The following is an 18,727-nucleotide window of genomic DNA, read 5'->3' on the forward strand; positions in this document are numbered from 1 at the left end:
AATAAAAGAAAGGAAATTACCAATGAAAAAGTAATCTCCTAAAACTGAGATCAGAGTTTCCAAGTGGAAGTTTAAAAGACATTTTAAGGCACATTACTGAGAATTTCAGACAATTAGGAGAGAGAATATACTAAATCCTTTTGGGAGGGATGGGGAGAGAGATCACTAAGGCCTCTAAATTAAAAATGGCACTGAACTCTTCAACTTCTTCGCTATGAGATATACCTCAGTATCCCCATTTGAAAGTCACACGTGCTTAGCAGAGCCTACATTATGAAGTTATCAAGCCATGCATATGAAGTACCTCTTGGTCTACTGTTAGTAGGCTACAAAGTTTTACTTTGTAGTAAATTTTACTGTAACGTGTGATTACAACACCTCAGTATAAAGACTCCTCCTCCACCTTTTAATGTCATAAAATCTTCATGATTTGAAGAACTCACTATTAAAAGGGGACCCTAAAATGACCTTGTTTCTCTCCCTTCACTCAATGGTTGGTTTGCTGAGCTACCTGGTTTCCCCATATACAGGCAAAATGGACAGAGAACTACAAAAAAGGGAGAAGAAGTTATCTGTTCCCTAAACCATTATTTTCAAGTCACGAGTGAAAGGACGAAAGAGAAAGGAAGATAACAAGTATAAATATATAAAGTTCTACATTTCAGGGTAGTTTTGTTTTAAAATTTTCAAAATGTAATTATACGAAAAGCCAGAACATTCTTATGAACATGATCATAATGACAATGTAAAGTTAACATTGTAACATTGTAAACATTCTAACACTGTTCACACTGTAACACTGTAAAGTTGACAATAATGACACTGTAAGGTCAGTATTATTCTGGGCTCTTAAACCTAAAGAGGAGCTAAATTAGGTTAACAAAAATCAAAAGAGAAAGTTCCTACCTCCTTATCTTGATGATAGTAAGAAAGAACCGGGAATCTTCCCTTGCTCCGAAATTTGGAACTACCAACAATTATTGGTTTGCTTGCTGTCTGGGGAACATACAGTTCTCTGGGATAAGTTTCACAAATCTGCAAATATCAAAACATGACAACTTTATCATAGTTCAAAAACCAGGAAGTTAAAATTCACCTTTAAAAACTTTGAAACTTATGAAGTGCAAGAACAGTGCATTACAATACATAGAAAACTTGCTGCTCTGGCACTCCCCCTCAGACTAACATTTTCTGAATTTTCCCAAAACACTGCTAAATTACCTTGTACTCCCGGTTGGCATCAGACAACTGCCAGTTTGAATTTGGCACTCCCATCCTCTTATATTCCTCAGCAAGGCCAATGAGCTGCCAACCCTGTAGTCGTTCTGAATCATTTTGTTTGGGATTATATGAGAATGCATAAAGATCTTCGTATTTTGCTATAAAGTACAATATATAAAAACATTAAAATGCACTCTATAAGACTTAATACACGATAAATAAAAGTAATTTTTCAATTGGTTCTTTGAAATTTCCACTGACAGCAATTATGTCTGAAAGCACACACATGAATCTGAGATTCAATCTCTCATCAGCGAAAGTTAAGCTAATAAAGAATATAGTTAGACTTATATTTTAAATCCTCTACTGCAATATTTTCTTAAAAGTCAAATTATAAAAACACAAATAGGTACCTCCTACTCACCACTTTTCCCAAGTGACATGTAAAAGGGAAAGAACAATGCCTAATGAAAAACTAGAGATAAGGCAGAGCACAAGAAACTGCATTACACAGCCCTACAGGAGAGTGGAGACCGAAAACAGCAACCAACCTCAGCAGCACACTTACTTCAGAAGAGTAAGCCTGGAGTCACAGAAGCATCTTTACTATATGCTCTGGCTTAGCTTGGGAGAAGAGAACGTGGCAGGTTTGAGGGAATACAGACTGCAGCTAAAACTACGCACGCAGGCTGCAACCCAGGTTGCTCAACTGAAACCCAGTTCAACACGTAATCTAAGTCACGTTGGGGAAAAACGGTCTCCAGACTTCCAAGGTACAAACAGGGAGAAAACGCCTCTTTAGGGGCTATATCCTTTTCTTAACCACACCTCTAATAAAATAGGACACACCTTCTCTGGTCCATTGGTTCATCTGCCTTTTGTGCCACCCTAATCTATTAAATATTTTAGCCCCATTGCTACCAGAGGAAACTGACCTTCCTTATCTTTCCATTTAGTAGTATCATTTTCCAAGTCTCCTGGTTTGTGGAATACAAAGTACTCCTTGCCATCAAAAGATTTTTAAACTATAAATATACAGCTGCTTCACTCTGCACTGTAAATGCTTTGCTCTGGACAGCATTCAACTCAGATCAATCGTCTCTATCCGTAGGCCATGGTGTCGGGGAGGGGACAGTTGAATGCACAAGATCCTGACTACATAAACTTAAAGTACCAAATAACAATTACGAGACATTAAAATACTTTGGGCAACTCATCTCAAACTGAGCATGCAAACTTCGGTCCCTAAGAACAATACCTTGTTTTGACAGTTGTAGCAGAGAGTTATAAATATCATGACAATCCCTTTCTCTGGGAACAATGAAATGCACAGTCCTGAAGTTCTTGCACTGAATCAAGAGTGGGCATCCAGAAGTAGTCAAAGGAAGTTTCTCCACCGAGGCAATGTGGTGGTGCAAAATCTACAGCAGGAAAAAAATTCAAGTCATCAATGCAGAAAGCACTAAATTATTTATTTTTTCTCAAAATGTGTAAATGTGAGGAATGCCTCCCTCAAATAACATCTCAAATATTATGTGTTAAACTTTCAAACATACAATTTATAAAATGACTGCATGTCTCTAGCTAGAAATATAGGCGATATCCCTTATACCTCTGTTCACAGAATAAATGTTCACCAAGTAAATGAATAAAAAGACCTTCTACAAACTCAATACTGAGATCTGATCACTAATACTGCTACTAATACTTTGTTTGCTATTTTTAAAAGTCTACTTTTTCAACACCATTCCTATTTTTTTGTGGCACAGTAAAGGAAGATTATTATATAATACACCTATACTGTATTATTATGTTAATATTATTACATATGATAGATCTAAAGTTCACATGCAAGATTAAGTGCATGCAAATAATCAAAAAAGCTTGATAAAGACCTATGAGAAAAGAACTTACTCTGTAAAAATTAAAACTATACATATCATAGATTATTATAAACACATACATACATATAGCCCTTTTGTATGGCTAAAAATCAGTACTGTTGATGTTTATGTTAGTGAGCCTGTGGTAATTTACTCAAAATGACCAAAAATGGTATCTAAATAGAGAATAAGGGCCAAGAATCTAATTGTAGTGTTCCGTGATATTATGATCCCAATAAAATACAACAGTATTTGCAAAAGAATGATAAAGGGATCTGGCTCTACCTCTACCTAGTTTGTGCGGTCCTGAAAAAATAGTCATGTATAAAACTATTTATACATGAGACAACAGAAGAAAAGGTGGGTAAGGCTTCTTCTAAAATTAAAATACTACTTCTGTGGATCTAGCACATGAAACAAGACTTCATTTAGGAGAGCACACGGGAATGTGCTCGTAAGGAAGCACCATAAACAGGGCTGGGGATTTAGCTCAGCAGCACAGCGCCTGCCTGGCAAGCGCGAGGTCATGAGTTTGATTCCCAGTACCGGAAAAAAACCAACAACCACAACAAAAGAAAGCGCCATAAAGACAGCAGTAGGAGCAAATAACATAGACACCTTTGGCTGCTCTCTCCAACTACGCTCTCAGTATCTAAAGCAATGACCTACCCCTCCTGTCTGAAGGAATGACTATCTATACTTCATATGTGCCTCCAAGAGAGAGAAAACACACAGAGAAGCTACTGAGGCAGGCAGACAAAGGAAGGGTACACAGAGTGAATGATGACATGAGTAACTGCTTCACAAGGCACCATTCAGCAAGACTCCAGCCCCAGGTACAGAAGGGGCCCAGCACTTCTAAGGAATACAGGTATTCAAGGTCAGTCTCTAGTTCGAGCACCTGAACTTCCTCACCACACTCACAAATCAACCAGATGGGCTTCAGGGGACTCAAAGAGTACAAAGAAGAAGGAAGTATGTGCCAAAAGCAGTGTAACCCAGACCAACGTGGCTGCTGTAGTCTGGATTCTATTGCTTAGAGAAAGTCCGAGCAGCTGTGATTTACTGAGCCACTACTGTGCTTTAGACCGAAATGCTGTTCTATTTTCTCTCATCTAGGGTCACAAAAGCCCTACGCAAAGACTGACGCTATCCCCATCTCGTGGTGGTACTAAGCTCAAAGTTACACAACTGGCACCGACACCCGGGTATGTCATCCTCTCCATCTTCCTTAGGGACAATACTCATCTCCCTCAAGAGATCAAAAATGCCCCAAATCTGTGTTCTTTGTCTCCCTTACAGGTTCCAAGTATTTCTGAACGATCAGATGTTTGGGAAAGTCAACAGTGAACCACGAGGGAGAACGTCTTCTCCCTGATACGAGCAGAGGAGGGTCTAAGGAGAGGCCACCCTGCCTCTTCTGCTTTGGGAGGTTTGATACCATTGTTGGTCAGATACTCACTTGGAGCAGAAGGGAGCACAGCTGGCCCTGGAACCCAAGCTACCTGGCTGCACCCCATAAGCTCCTCTTATTTAGTGTTTTGTTCTACCTGTGTGACCCTGAAGAAACCACCACCTCCCTTAACTTCAACTTCACCTGTAAAACAGAGGTTACAAAACCTGGCTTAGCCAGGGTCACAAAGAAACATGTGTTAAGTCTCTCTTAAGCACAGAAGCAAGCCGCACATTCCATGCCCCTTTCCTATTGTTCTACTGCATATTCATCATGCATCTTATTCTCATCTTTCCCCACTAGAAGACACAATTCCTGTTATTATTGGCTTCTGTCTCCAAAAACTACCTAGAATAATAGGAAACATAGCGATGCTCAGTAAATGTATGCTAAGTGCATGAGCGGCTGGACAAGGGGAAGAACAAAGAGCACAAACAGTTGTAACGGTTCTGAGGAATGAGTTGAGAGGGTTTGCTTTACGAGATCTTAAAACTTCCTAAAAGTCAGTAAAACTGTGTGGCACAGGTATATTACACTCAGTACACCAGAAGAATAGAGCACAGAGCTCAAAAATAGAGCCTCTCATACATGAAGATTTATTTACGGGAAAGCTGGTTCTAAGGACCAAAGGAATAAAACAGTCAGTAAATGGTGCTGCATGTCCACGTGAAAAGATAAAGCTGAATCTCTATGCCACACCACACACCATAACAATCCCTAAATGTATTTATAACTTACATGTGGAAAATAAAACTAAACTTACTAGAGAACATATAGAAGAACATTTAAGACCTCGACATACGGATTTCTTAAATCACAAAAGAGCACAAGCCATAATGGAATAAAATGAAAAAATCTATAATATTAAAAACAAGCTGGGCATAGTGGCACATACACTTAATCCCAGCACTCAGGACGCTGAGGCAAGAGGACTGCCTGCACTACATAAGTGAGTTCAAGGTCACCTGCACTACAGAGTGAGACCTTATCTCAAAAAAACCAAAAAGAAAAAAAAACTTTAAAATTTCAACTTAATTAAAAGACATATACACAAAAATACACAAAAGATAAGACACACACTGGCAAAAGCCAGTGATAACACGCATAATGACAAAACATTAAATCCAGAACTCTTATAAAATCAGTAAAAGACAAATTCTATTAAAAAAAAAAAAAAAAACATTTTAAAGTTGGCATGGAATTGCAGACCCTGCCAAACAGCATCACACAGGGTTTTAAGGAGATAGTTGCAAAACTTGAGCTCACAACAAGAGCATTAGGAGGCGGCTACGAAATTATTACTGTAGCACACTATGCACTACATAAATTTTACGGAATTAGAACACTGCAAATGGTACCGTGTACAACCTGTGTTTACACGTGTTACATTTTAATACATTTTAACTTTTTGTAGATTTGTGTATACTTTATGGCATTAAATGACAGACTATTATCTACATATATTTTATGAACACATCTCTAAGTTTTTCTTAATTTATTCAGTATTTCTATGCTACAAGGCTCATCTGTAAATTTTTTCAAATTGTTGTAAGTTTCCAAGAAAAAAGGTAAGAACATAAATGCACCTGCACAGTTCAAACCCAGTATCGTGCTCAAGGGTCAAAGGGGTACTTCAGAGTGTACATGCATATATACGAATGTGTACTTGCAAATGTGTGTGCGTGTATCTCCTACATATGCACACACGGATGTTTACACACGTGTATGTATACTGCGATGTTTACAAAGTGGTACCTCTGTTCACAAATGTAAGTCTCTCTGTAACTCTGCTGCAGCTGAGCTGTCTGTGAAAAGAAGCACTCATGAACTGAGGTACTACTGTAGGTGGCATCAAGGATTTATAAAAGGGAAGAGTGATTCAGAGACCGAAAAAATTCTGCGGTAAGTAACTGATGATTAAAAATTTTGTTGAACATATTTGCTATGGTTTACGTCTAGAGGTCCCCGCAAACCCTCATGTGCTCCTAAGAGGTGACTGGATCACAGGCACAGGACGGTCACCTGTGCATCAGCCCACGGATGAGTCTGGAGCTGACTTGCTGTTGGAAGGTGGAAGAGGTGAGCCGCCGGGGCCGCGGCCTGCAAGGGCTTCTCTCTTCTGGACCCCCCTTTTCTTGCTCGCGACTCCCCCCACCGCGACAGGAGCAGCTTCTCTGCTGCTCTGCCCCTCTGCCGTGCCTTTCCACCTGGGACAGTCGACCATGGACTGCAAACTGAGTGGGCATAAATCCCTCCCTCTTTAAGTTGTGGTGCTGGGCATTTTGTTCCAGTAATAAAGAGAGGGACTAAGACAATATTCAAATTGAAACACAGCAAAACACGGCTACTGCTCCCGTAAGCAGTCCTGCCTTCTTACCCAGGTTTCCTTTTGATGCGAGTCTATAAATAACAGATGCGTGGCCGTAAGATACAGAGTTCCTGTTGATGCCTTGTTGCTGGTACTGAACCGGTCCAGTAGTTTTACCTGTTCAACCTAAAAAGAAAGAGATGTTAGCTTTCATGTTAAAAGTAGTATTACTCTTTTCTTATTCCTAGGACCGAGATGCATCATTTCCATTTTTTTTCCTTCTCCTGTCCAAAAACGTAACAGCTTATTTAATACTCACTGTGAAATATCATCTCTCTTCTGGGGGAACACACAAGCCACAAATAACACAGGTGTGTTGTTTAGTCACAAACATAAATAACAGGAGAAAGTTGCAAAAACAAAAACCAGTACTAACTTCTAGAAGAACAAGAACAAGAAAAAAGCAGCGCAGTATGAATAAGGATAAATATTTTTCATATCCAAGAGTCCACTTTCACTACTCTATCTGAAGTTATTATCTAGAGCTCTAGAAGTAACTGCTAGGAACTGTATCAGGCAACAGCTGAGTGTTCCCAAAGCCCACCAGCCCGCAGAACAACGGTGAGCTGTGTCCAGCTCCGGGCTCTAACTCGGTGTTCTGCTTAGCGGAGTGCAAAGCGTCTTCCAGGCTCACTGACTGCTGCTTCCAACACAAACCCTCCTCAGAAAAGTAACCACTTCCGCTCCAGCTTTGTACCCTTCACACCTCCGAATCCCCTAGCACAGATTAGGTCGCACGCTGCACTGGTCTCTCGTAGAGCCTGAGGCAGCGAGATACACGCTGCCTTCACACACACACACACACACACACACACACACACACACACACACGGTTGTCACCGGAGTCAGAAGTGGGGTTAGGACTGGGCATGAATGTGCAGGAGACTACTACTTTGAAAGTTAGTATTATCTACCCTGATTGGGGGTAAAAAGCACAGTAACTACCAATTTAATACTTCTAATTTACAACTACAGCAGCAGTAGATAGTCCTTTAAAATTGTGCAGCTCTTCAAAACAAGACAGCTAATCATTGTATCTGTACTTAACCATTAAGGTTGTACTTTTCTCTCACACACATTTTCCTTTTCCTCACTAACCGAAGAACAAAATGCCCTCATTAGGAAATTATTTCCAAAGTAATCAGTAACTACCACTTAAAAGGCTGATTAGCTTCTCTCTTCCTCACTCTCAAAAATTTACTTCCACGGAGAGATTTTGCTTATAACATCATTTGCTCAAATAAGTTAAAATATAATGTATAGCTTAAACAATTACTTTTTATATAAAACTTAATTTGTATGGTTAAGACAATAAATTAACCGTGAATACTTCCTTCTGGAAACTTAGAAATATGATTTAATTTCTATAAGTCAGGTCTGATCACTGAATCTGATACTGAAAAACTGATCACTCTACACTGACCCTTTTTTTACTTACTTACTTACTTACTTACTTACTTATAGACAGGGTCTCCCTTTCCAATTCCGACTGGCCTTGAACTCACTATGTAGCCCAAGCCAGCCTCCAATGTGTGACAAGCCTCCTGCCTCAGCCCCTTGAGTGCTGGGGTTACTGGTGTGCACCACCATGCCCAGTCTCACTGACCCTTCAAGAAAATAGGAAGGCTCAACTGGGCATGGTGGCACACAGCTAAAATCCTAGAATTTGAGCGGCTAAGGCAGGAAGATTGTAAATGTCAGGTACCCTGGCCTGAAAAAAAAAAGAAAAAAAAAGAAAAAGAAAAAAATAGGAATGCTTCATAGAAATTGAAGGAAGATTTCTCTTGGAAGTCAACATTTATTTCATTGTTCGGAATATTTCTCCCTCAATTAAAAATCTAATTTCATTATACCACATGCAAAAAATCAAACTTAAACACCTTTTAAAACAAATGGGATCAACTACTGTTTACTCATCTCCAACAGTGCCAGAGTTGGCTGGAAAGGGCACCTGGTCATCCAACAATGATACCACAACACAGCTCTCACCCACTTTACTTCCTCAGCAAGTACTGTAAAACAAAGTTTTAAGGTCTCTAAGAACAAAAGCAGACATATATGGAAGTAATGGTTATCATAAAGTATCTCACTACTCAGGCTAACAATCTATGCCAACATCATTCTGTATACTTCAAATAGTTGTTCAGATATATAAAAAAGCATATCTGCAACTAGTCTTTTTTCTAATAGCTATTTTACTTGATGATTATGAAATAACTAATAATCATACAGCATACAGAACTTGGTGTCCATAGTCTATGAATCAGAAATAATACGATCCTCTTCCAATCATTTCTGCAGGAAAGCTAAACACTCACTTGCTTTGTATCAAAACAATCATGAAGTCAGGAGAAAAAATGCCAATTGTTTTCCTGTAGCTGGTCAGTCCCATCTGGGGTGATGGGGCCGTGACACCCTAACTGTGCTGCTTATCTATTCCATGATGTCGTTTGGTTGCCATCACTGCAGAAAACCTGTCTCACAAATTAGCATGCTGGAAATGGAAGCAAGCTTTTTGGTGCTTCTGTGGCAGTCTCAGGAACAACTTTAATATGTGCATTACAGCAGACAGCTCTGATGGTGCATACACGACTGCCCTATCAGGCAGCACGGACAGTCCCCTCAAGTGACACAAACGGCCCAAACCCACAATCATGCATGTACCTCCCTCTAGTGGCTCAAGCCAGTGGGAAAGTTAATCCACAAGGTATGGTGATTAGAAGTTGTCTCACAATCATCAAGGCCATCATCATTTGTGATATCAAGCAGTTGCTCCTCTTCTAGTACGGTCAAACTGATTCCCCTGGCTTATTTACAAACGGATCACAGATCCACTTCTTTCCAGTTTGGGGGTCACTGTGGTTGGGAAGTAATGCCCACGCTCTTTTGAAAGTTGATACAGGTTATCATGCACCAGCAGGGAGAAAGAAGGCCCTGAACCAGCCTCTTTCAAGAGCTCTGCTAATGTGTGAAAGATGTCAAAAATCCCAATGTTCATTCACTGCTCAATTCTAGTTTGCTTTGCAATGCAGCCACTTTGTATGCCACACCTGAACACACCTGTCATTCTCCTCTGAACCGACAGATTGAGTTTGCAGAACAGGTGGAATACATCACATGATTAGGTTTTATGACCCATTCTGTGTCACTGAAATGTGCTGCCAGTGGTGACTGTTTTTCCAAAGAAATCTCTGGAGTGGTTTTTGTCACTCAAAAACTCTGGCCAGGGATCTACGTTTAGAAAGTCACCTTACTTCTGTAAGAGAAGATGTGTGTGCTCTGCCCCCACCTCCTCACAGAGCTGTACCAACAGATGTGAGTTAAGTGAATGTTCTTTAATGTGGCTAATAATTTTAATCACACTCTGCAAAACGTTAAAGTCAAGCAATGCTCTTTAACTAGCCAGTTTTCTTTATGGATGACACAGTGCATAAACTCATCTTCCGTCGTGACCTCTTTGACCAGAACAGTGAAACCAGAAAGCCATCCAGTCAGGCATTAATCAGCAGCAATGACCATTTCAGTCTCCCTGATACGCAATCACTCAATATTTGAAGCTCTGATGTTGGCTGACAACAAAAGTGCACGTAACGTATCTTCATGTACATCCTCCAATCCAACAGATCACATAAAAACAAGCACTGCTGCCTTGACAATGTCCACAGACTCATCAACCTGCATTCTGTGCCACAATGAGTCATTATTCCTTGCTAACGACTGTGCCTCAAAACCCTCTGCTATTTCATCAGTTCATCCAAGTACGGTGCTAGCCAGAAGAGGAGCACATGCCAGTTTAAACTGCAGTGCTCCTGAGTTCACAAGCATACCCTTAGCAGCCTGCGAGACCAAGTCTTCATCAACCGTGAAGGGCTTCTTAGCTCTGGCAACGTGGTGGCCACTAAGAATGACCTTACTGAGGAGGTGGTAATTGCTTCTATTCTTCACGTCCACTTTTTTTACTTCTGAGAAACTTCAGAGGCTTGTCTTTTAATGCAGGGTGCTTGTTCCTCACGAAGCAAAGCAATTTTGAAGGTTTCATGCCTTCAGTGGCTAGCTGCTCACCACATATTATACAAAGTGGGCTTGGAAAATGTAATCATCTGTTGCAACAAATCCGTAACTTTAGTAAGACTCCTAGTATTTTCTTGTAAAAGCAGCTTGCTTCTGCTGGCAGTCTTAGAGTCTTCTGCTGTCTCACCAGTGGCTCTTTCCTCCTTTTCAAAGAGGCCTAAAGAAGTGATTTTTTTTTTTGGTACCAGAATCAAACTTATAACCTCACACTTGCCAGGCAGGTGCTGTGCCACTGAGCTACAGCCCCAGCCCCATGACGTTTGTTTTTTCTTCATTTCGGCTAGGGTTAGCTTGGGCTTATCAAAAGTAAGCAAAACCAGTACACAGCAAGGAAGCGGTATGGACACAAATGGTAAATAAAATAACGGGCAACTCACAAAGGGACTACAATCAGTGTCAGATTTCAATTTAAAGCTTGCCACCAGGCTGGGCATGGTGGCGCATGCCTGTAACCCCAGTACTCAGGAGGCTGAGGCAGGAGGATCGTTGCAAGTTTGAGACCAGTCTGGGCTACAAAGTGAGCTCAAGGCCAGCCTGAACTACATAGCAAGACCGTGTCTTCAAAAGACAACAAAAAACAAAAGCTTGCAACCAGATGTAGCTGTTCAACTGAGTATATTAACTCACTTGCCACTATAAATCCTGTCTCTAAAGACAGCTTGTCACGTGGCACTCATTGGTAGTGTTTTGATAGGAGTCCGCAAGCAAGCAATTACAATCTCTGCGCAGTCAAACCTTTGCTAATAACCTACACTGGTAGCCACTCCGAGGCTGCACATCAGATCACCACAATTAGACCCTGGGAAGGAGTGTGCAACCTCCATCCTTTGCATGCGCAGTTCACAGTAGGGTGCCTACTCCTGTGAGAATCTAAGGCCACTGTGCCGACAGGAGGTGGAGCTCAGACAGTGATGTGAGTGATGGGGAACAGCTACAAACACAGATGAAGCTTCACCTGCTTACCTGCCACTCACCACCTGCTGTTTGGTCCGGTCCCTAAAGGACCAGTACCAGTCTATGGCCTGGGAGCTGGGGAACCCCATTTTATAGAAATCTTACCCCACTATCCTTTACTTAACCTATTTGTGAATGACTCCCAAAAGTATGTATCCACCTCTGATCTCTCCTGAATTCACACTGTCTGCTACACATGCAACAGTGATTTCTAACATACTAATTAGGTTTTACTGTGTGCCCAGTACTACGGTAAGTGTTTAGCACACATCAGTTCACTTCATTTTTACAATTCCTATGTGGTGGAGCCTACCATATTATTAGCCCTGTACAGCTAGTAGCAGGCAGTAAGTGCGAGCACAGTTATGACCGTGTGGCCTACCCACCTGTGCGGTCCAATTCTAGAGATGCAATACTTTTCCTGTACCATACTGCCTCTGCCTGGATGTCTCCGAGTTGTAGTAAGCACACTGAAAACAAAACGGATCTCAGCTCATTCACTTCACCAATATGATCTTAATTCTGTATTTCAGATGTGAATTAATAGTATTCAATCCTGGGGCCAGGGATTTAGCTCAGCGGCACAGCTCCTGCCTGGCAAGCACAAGGTTGTGAGTTCAATTCCCGGTACCAGAAACCACCCCCCGCAAAACAGTATTCAATTCTTACTAAGTCACCCACTAGAAACGTGGAAATCAGCCTATGACTTCCTGATTCCCAGCGTTCAATCACCAATCCCTAAGCATTTCAAAATCTGCTCCTCCCATTACCTTTAATTTCCATGTGAGAATGTGAGCAGCTGTTTATGCGTCCATCTCTTCCACTAAAACGCACACGTATCTCAGGGGAAGGAATGTCTCTTTCATTCCTCAATACTGCCTAATGACTACTATAGCATCTGACCCAGTAAATATTTGTTGAACTAAAATAAACTACCACAGAAAAATTATTTCCCACAGGGGAAAAAATAGAAGGTACCCACAATTATTTTTCTCTGTTGCACAGTGGGTAAAACAACAGGTATTCATTAAGTAATTCAAGAACAAATGAGCAGCAAATTAAAAACAAAAACTACTAGCAGGACATACAGTTATATTCAGCTTAGTCACCTATTTATTTTGGCAATGTATGTTTGGACGGCCAGTCCTCTGTACCCACTCCATCACTTAATCAGGGCAAAATCTCTCTTCCTCTAAAGCTGTACACTATTACACAGCCCTGTTTGGCTGGGTCTGTATCACAATGGGACTCAGGTTGAAAACACTCTTTCCAATATTCTAAGCCTATTTTCTAATGCCTCCTAGTTATATATCCAAAATAATCTGGAATTTCCCTTACCAGATTTTTAATGTTTGTCAGCTCTATTCCAGATTCAAAGCCTGGCTGTTCATCCGAGTTATCTCAATTGCAAACGTAGAAGGCCCAAGCCTCACCATCACACCAGTCACCGAGGAGACAGCGGCTCAGACTGTTACTAAGAAGAATACTTGCTCATTCTTAGGCTGACTTTCCTTCTATTTTAATTCTGAATTAATTCACCTCACTCCTAATTCACACGACCTAGCTTCCTTCTCTACTTTTAGGTTCTTTCTCCAAATATTTAAGGCCCCAGCATGTCAGAGTTTTCTCACTTAAGAGCTTATTACAATTTTGACCCTTTAAAATACACGACTGCAGTCAAGTATGGTGGCTCACACCTGTAATCCCAGGTCTTGGAAGGCTGAAGCAGGAGGATCACTGCAAGTTCAAGGCCAGCCTGAGCTACACAGTGAGTTCAAGGCCAGCCTGGAATAGCGAGACTGTCTCAAAAACCCAAAGCGAAATACATAGGGAAAAAGAAGTCTGAGAGAAAAGTATGTTGTAAGTATAATAAACTGAGGAGAGTATTCATTACCTTAGTCAATGCAAAATTATATTCAAATGAAGAAAATATAATAGAAAATCATGATCTGACATGATATAGGGGCTGGGTATGTGGCTCAGTGGTAGAGTTCTTGCCTAGCATGCACAAGGTCTTGGGTTTGATCCCCAGCACCCCCCCACCCCCCCAAAAAAATCATTATATGTAACTGCTTTAATAGGGCAATCAGCATATAGATGTAACAGATAAAATCATTATATGTAACGGCTTTAATAGGGCAATCAGCATACAGATACAACAGATAATAAAATTAACCTGAAATCATTCCAAAACATTTACTTTGGGCTTAAAGTTCTGAAGAAAACAGGATTATTTCTGAAACAATATACTGATTACTCTGCTCGCTGCTGCAAATCCTCCCCACAAAAGAGAAATTGGATCTTTTCCAATTTCGTGTATTTCAAAGTCGTGTATTTCTTTGCAAAAATCACTGGCACATAAACTTCAAACTAGAGTTCACTGATTTTTAAAAACCAACAGCTTCATTATATTTTCCCCTTTTCCTAAAGAATGGGAAATACTTCACAGATGTTGCTATAGATTTTCACAAGCATTTCTGAAAAATGTTATAAGGCAGATGTTTAGGAAGTAACAGCAACTCTTCCAGGTCAGTATTACTGAGGTACTACAAAAACAGTGTTAAGATCCTTAAAAAGCAAAAAATAAACCGAGAAAGAGAAAAGACTGGGGAAAAAAGAATAAACAAAAAAAGAATGGGCAAAGAGAAACAAACTGGAGGTTGTATCAGTCAGTGCTCCCTAGAGAAACAGAACTAACGTAAGATATAGACAGGCACGGATTTACAAGGTGGGCCACATGCACAGTCGGTGTGGAAGAGCGCGAAAGGGCCGTCTGTGTGCTGGAGACTGCAAGGGTCCAGTCAAAAGTCAAAGGCCTGGAGCTCACTGCAGAGACCCACTTCGCACAGCGCGGTCCTCAGTGTTCCGCATCAGGAAATGGAAGGGCCTGCGAGGGAAGCTGAAGAGGCTGTACTGGAAGCCCGGAGCCTCACATCCAAGGAGAGGGTGAAGACTGGAGCTCCTCTGAAGAAACACAAGCGAAGAAACACAAGCGAGCCTCCCCTTTTTACTCCGCCCTGGCTACAAGCCTATTGACTGGCGCCATTCACAGCCGGCGGGGGCCTGCTGTCTTCTGCAACTCCATTCAAGCACACTCAGAACTGTGCTAAGCCAATCCGGTGGGTGTTTCCTAGTCAAGCTGACACAACAGTTAATATCACAGAGGGTGAGGTCACTTTGTGAGAGCCAGTAAACGCCAGGACAAGTTACTTTAGGAACCCCTGAGAGAAACTGTTGCTAACCACAGGCCTACACTAAAAGGTACTCTAACTTTCCACACAGGAAGTTCAAATTTCAGCTCACTGAAAAGTTGAAAATAGAAAATGCAAGGAATCACACATACACAGAGTTACACTCAGGAAATTCTGATACCTGTTTATTGCTAAGAGGAAAATGGCCTCTGAAACCAATGGCCTTCTCCAATCAAACTCCTATGACCAACAGCTACACTTATTCTCTGAGTACATGACAACATGTGCAGTGACACCTGAGCAGAAACTAGTCACAGCTTCTGGGGCTTGTTATGTTCCCTCCTGTAGCCAAGAACGTACTTGGGACTTGCAGAATTGCTATCCTACATTGACATCCTGCCAAGAAATAGCTACCAAAAACGAAGCACACCAAGAAGACAAAGCACTCTGGCCACATAAATTATCAATGAAACACTTACAGACTTAACAGAAAAAAGAGCAAACTCAAATGAAATAAATCCACTGGGAATTTGTCCGTTATATCGTACTTTACCTTTCTGTAATATAGAAAATAGGTGATATTCTATCAATGTCTTGTAACTAACTCAAGAGTAAAAGCAGATTTTACAAAGGCCTTCAAAGACCTACAGTAACTTGCCTCTGTCCCCAAACTTTAATCTTCTCTTCTGTTCCCTTTGAATCTAGCCTTGGTAGTTCTTAGCAGCCAGGCACCTCCGACAAACGGTTTATGACCTGCTGATCTTTGGTGGAGACCCAAATGAGGATGACTCACTCCCTTCTCAATTTCAAGTCTCAACTACCCGATTTACATTCGCCCTCCAACCCCACCTAGCCACTCCCCAGAGCCTTTGGCTCTCCAGAGCTTTGGTTTTTTGTTTTGTTTTTCATGAGACAGGGTCTTACTATGTAGTTCAGGCTGGCCTTAGAAGTCACTATGTATCCTCCTGCCTCAGACTCCCTCATGCTGGGATTACATTTGCTTTGTTTTTCCCATAGCACTTACCACCATCTAACAAATTACATAGTTGGTTTACTAAGTTTGCTTATTGTTGTATCTCCTCCAGCTAGAAAATACATTTTATCAGGATAGGAGTTTTTGTCTGGTCTGTTCACTGCCACTTCCCTCCTACCTAAACAGTGCCTGATCCAAAGAGAAGGATGAAACAGAAGAGGGTGAAGGCATCCAGAAAGAAATTACAACAGGGAAGACTGCTCCCTTCACAGGTATGATTCACCTTTCCCAATTTTACAAGCACTACACTTTTCTCAGTTCCTCTCCCCTGCTTGTGCCTTTTTCAGTCCAGGACCCTAACCGCCCCACGCATCTCTACAATATATTCCCTGTGCAAAAATATCTGTAACAGAGATTTTCCAGGTTGCCTCCACACACAGGACTCCGAAGTCCGCTTCCCTGGGTCAGGTCGTTCCCCTAGCTCTACAGGAGCAAAACACCAGACAAAATCTTTCCGCCTGTTTTTCCTCTTTTCCCACTCAGCCTGCCCAACCTCACGGTTCGAATCTCTTGACCAGCTATTCTGTGGTTAAGAGAACAGGCCTGGTATCAGAAACACTCGCTCATTTCCAGCAGGCTGTGTGCGCCAGGACAAGTTATTTAATCTCTAAAAATTTCAGTTTTCTCACCTATAAGATGGGATAACAGTAGTGATAGTCAAAACATCACAGTACTTGGGGAGAAAAGTTTAGGCAGTCCTCAAAACTCTGGCTCTTTATTACAAAGACAACTTAAACAATATCACTTTCTCAGTCTTAGATCTCCTTCCGTTTTTGTAACAGATCATGTATATACGCCTGCATGACCTCCCATTCTAATGACAAAAAGACAGAGCAGCTAAGATAGCTTTTGGTTTGTTTGTTTTCTGTGTTTTTTTGAGACAGGGTCTCGCTATGCAGTTCAGGCTGGCCTTGAACTCACTCTGTAGCGCAGGCTAGTCTCGAACTTGCAACGATCCTCCTGCCTCAGCCTCGTAAGCTTGGGATTACAGGCGTGTGCCACCACACCCGGGATAAGATTGCTTCTGGAATAACTCAAATTTGGGCCCAGGTCTGACCAGATTATTAGCAGCAACTCACTGATGATGGCTTTGGCTCTGGCCAAACACTGTAAGAGTCAGCTTTCGCAGCGGGTCCTCTTTCCAATTACAGACTCCTGTCGATATAAAATGTTACTCAGTTTCTGTTTTTCTCCCTCCGGAAGTTGAAGTTTGACTAAACTGTTGTTGAACAAATAATATTCTGAGGTATTTCCTTCCGTTTTTAAAGCTATAACAAAATCACGGAGTCAATGTCTTTCACACACAGAAGCTACTATGGGATTTGATAACTTCAGCTGAAAAAAGTTGCATCCAATCCTTTCAAACATTTTTCCCTTCTGCTAATTCTTCTGTGAACTACCGACGTTGAGGGCAGCCCCTAAATCTGAAGTACAGGGGCTGGGGATTTAGTTCAGCGGCAAAGTGCCTGCCTGGCAAGCGCAAGGTCGTGAGTTCGATTCCTAGTACCGAAAGAAAAACAAAAACAAACAAATAAATCTGAAGTACAGACACGGAAGCACCATATCCAAACGGTGGAGCCGTAAACGAGAAAGTAAAGAAGGTGAAGGTGCACCAGCTCCCTGCGATCGCCTCCGTAACTGCATCGTGAACCTGAGACACCTGACAACGAAACGAGGGACAGGACCGGGCCACGCAGAGCGCCGCCAGGCCCGAGCGGGGACCCCGGAGCCTCGGGGTGCAGTCGAGGCGGAGAACGGCTGAAAGCCCCGCAGTCCCAGCGGCCCCGACTCGGCCGACGAGAACGCACGGCTACGACGGCAACGATCAATTTCCCGGACGTAGCCCCCGGCACCCGAGTCGCCGAGGCCCTGTCCCAGAGCTCCAGGCCTCCACCCACCCCAGATCCCTAAATCACCGCGACCCAGCCCGCCAGGCGCCTCCCGCACAGGCCCCGCCCGCCCCGCCCGCCCGGCCTTCCCCGCCGGGGACAGCGCGGCCCGCGGTGAGGACGTTCCCGCACCCGCTACCTTGGTCGTCCGGATGTGCTCCATCGCGAGGAGGCCTCCGCCGGCAGCCGGCCTCACAGGCGTACCAGGCAGAGAGAAACCGGGCGGCGAAGGCAATCCGGAGCGAGCGAGCACTCCCCCCACCCGCCAGCGCCTCCACCCGCCAGCCCGCCCCCCGGCGGCGTCAACCGCGCCTGCGCAGCCGCTGCGCGCCGTCTCCTAGAAACACTTCCCCAAACCGCCCGGCCGGCGAGGGGACGCAGAGCGTGCGGGTAGAGCGTCCGCCGACGGAGCCGGACTTCCGGGTGCCAGATGATTCTACAGCGCCCTCAGCTGGTGGAAGACTGATACCGCTCGGCAATCCCTCCCTGGGAGTCCTTTGTCACGCAGCCAGACTAGGAGCTTCAGAGCCCAGCGTCCAGTGGATAGAAAACATTTATGCTTTTCGAGATGGATCCTGAATAAAGGGCATTTGACGGGTAAGGGCGAGACTTGATGTCTGAGAAACCCATTGTTTTAGGCAGGTAAGTTAGGCAGAAATATTCT

At 42.6% G+C, this 18,727-nt stretch overlaps 1 protein-coding gene across 2 annotated transcripts in view; it reads right to left on the bottom strand.

The window, feature by feature from the left end:
• The window catches only part of Mtmr6 (myotubularin related protein 6), a 41,947-nt gene extending 23,577 nt beyond the window's left edge, over positions 1 to 18,370 (bottom strand). The window contains exons 1-5 of one of the 2 annotated variants that reach the window (XM_005406329.2): positions 18,203 to 18,370; positions 6,935 to 7,051; positions 2,480 to 2,642; positions 1,222 to 1,379; positions 907 to 1,035 (exon numbers count right to left, since the gene is read on the bottom strand). In XM_005406329.2, the coding sequence (XP_005406386.1) occupies positions 907 to 1,035; positions 1,222 to 1,379; positions 2,480 to 2,642; positions 6,935 to 7,051; positions 18,203 to 18,226 (591 nt within the window). In that variant the 5' untranslated portion in view covers positions 18,227 to 18,370. The remainder of the gene's footprint in view (positions 1 to 906; positions 1,036 to 1,221; positions 1,380 to 2,479; positions 2,643 to 6,934; positions 7,052 to 18,202) is intronic. The other variant, XM_005406330.2, reaches the window with a different exon arrangement.
• Between the last annotated feature and the right edge of the window lie 357 nt (positions 18,371 to 18,727).

This window comes from Chinchilla lanigera, unplaced genomic scaffold (assembly GCF_000276665.1).
Source record: "Chinchilla lanigera isolate Chin_1 unplaced genomic scaffold, ChiLan1.0 scaffold00096, whole genome shotgun sequence".
In the NCBI taxonomy this organism is placed as follows: Eukaryota; Metazoa; Chordata; class Mammalia; order Rodentia; family Chinchillidae; genus Chinchilla; species Chinchilla lanigera.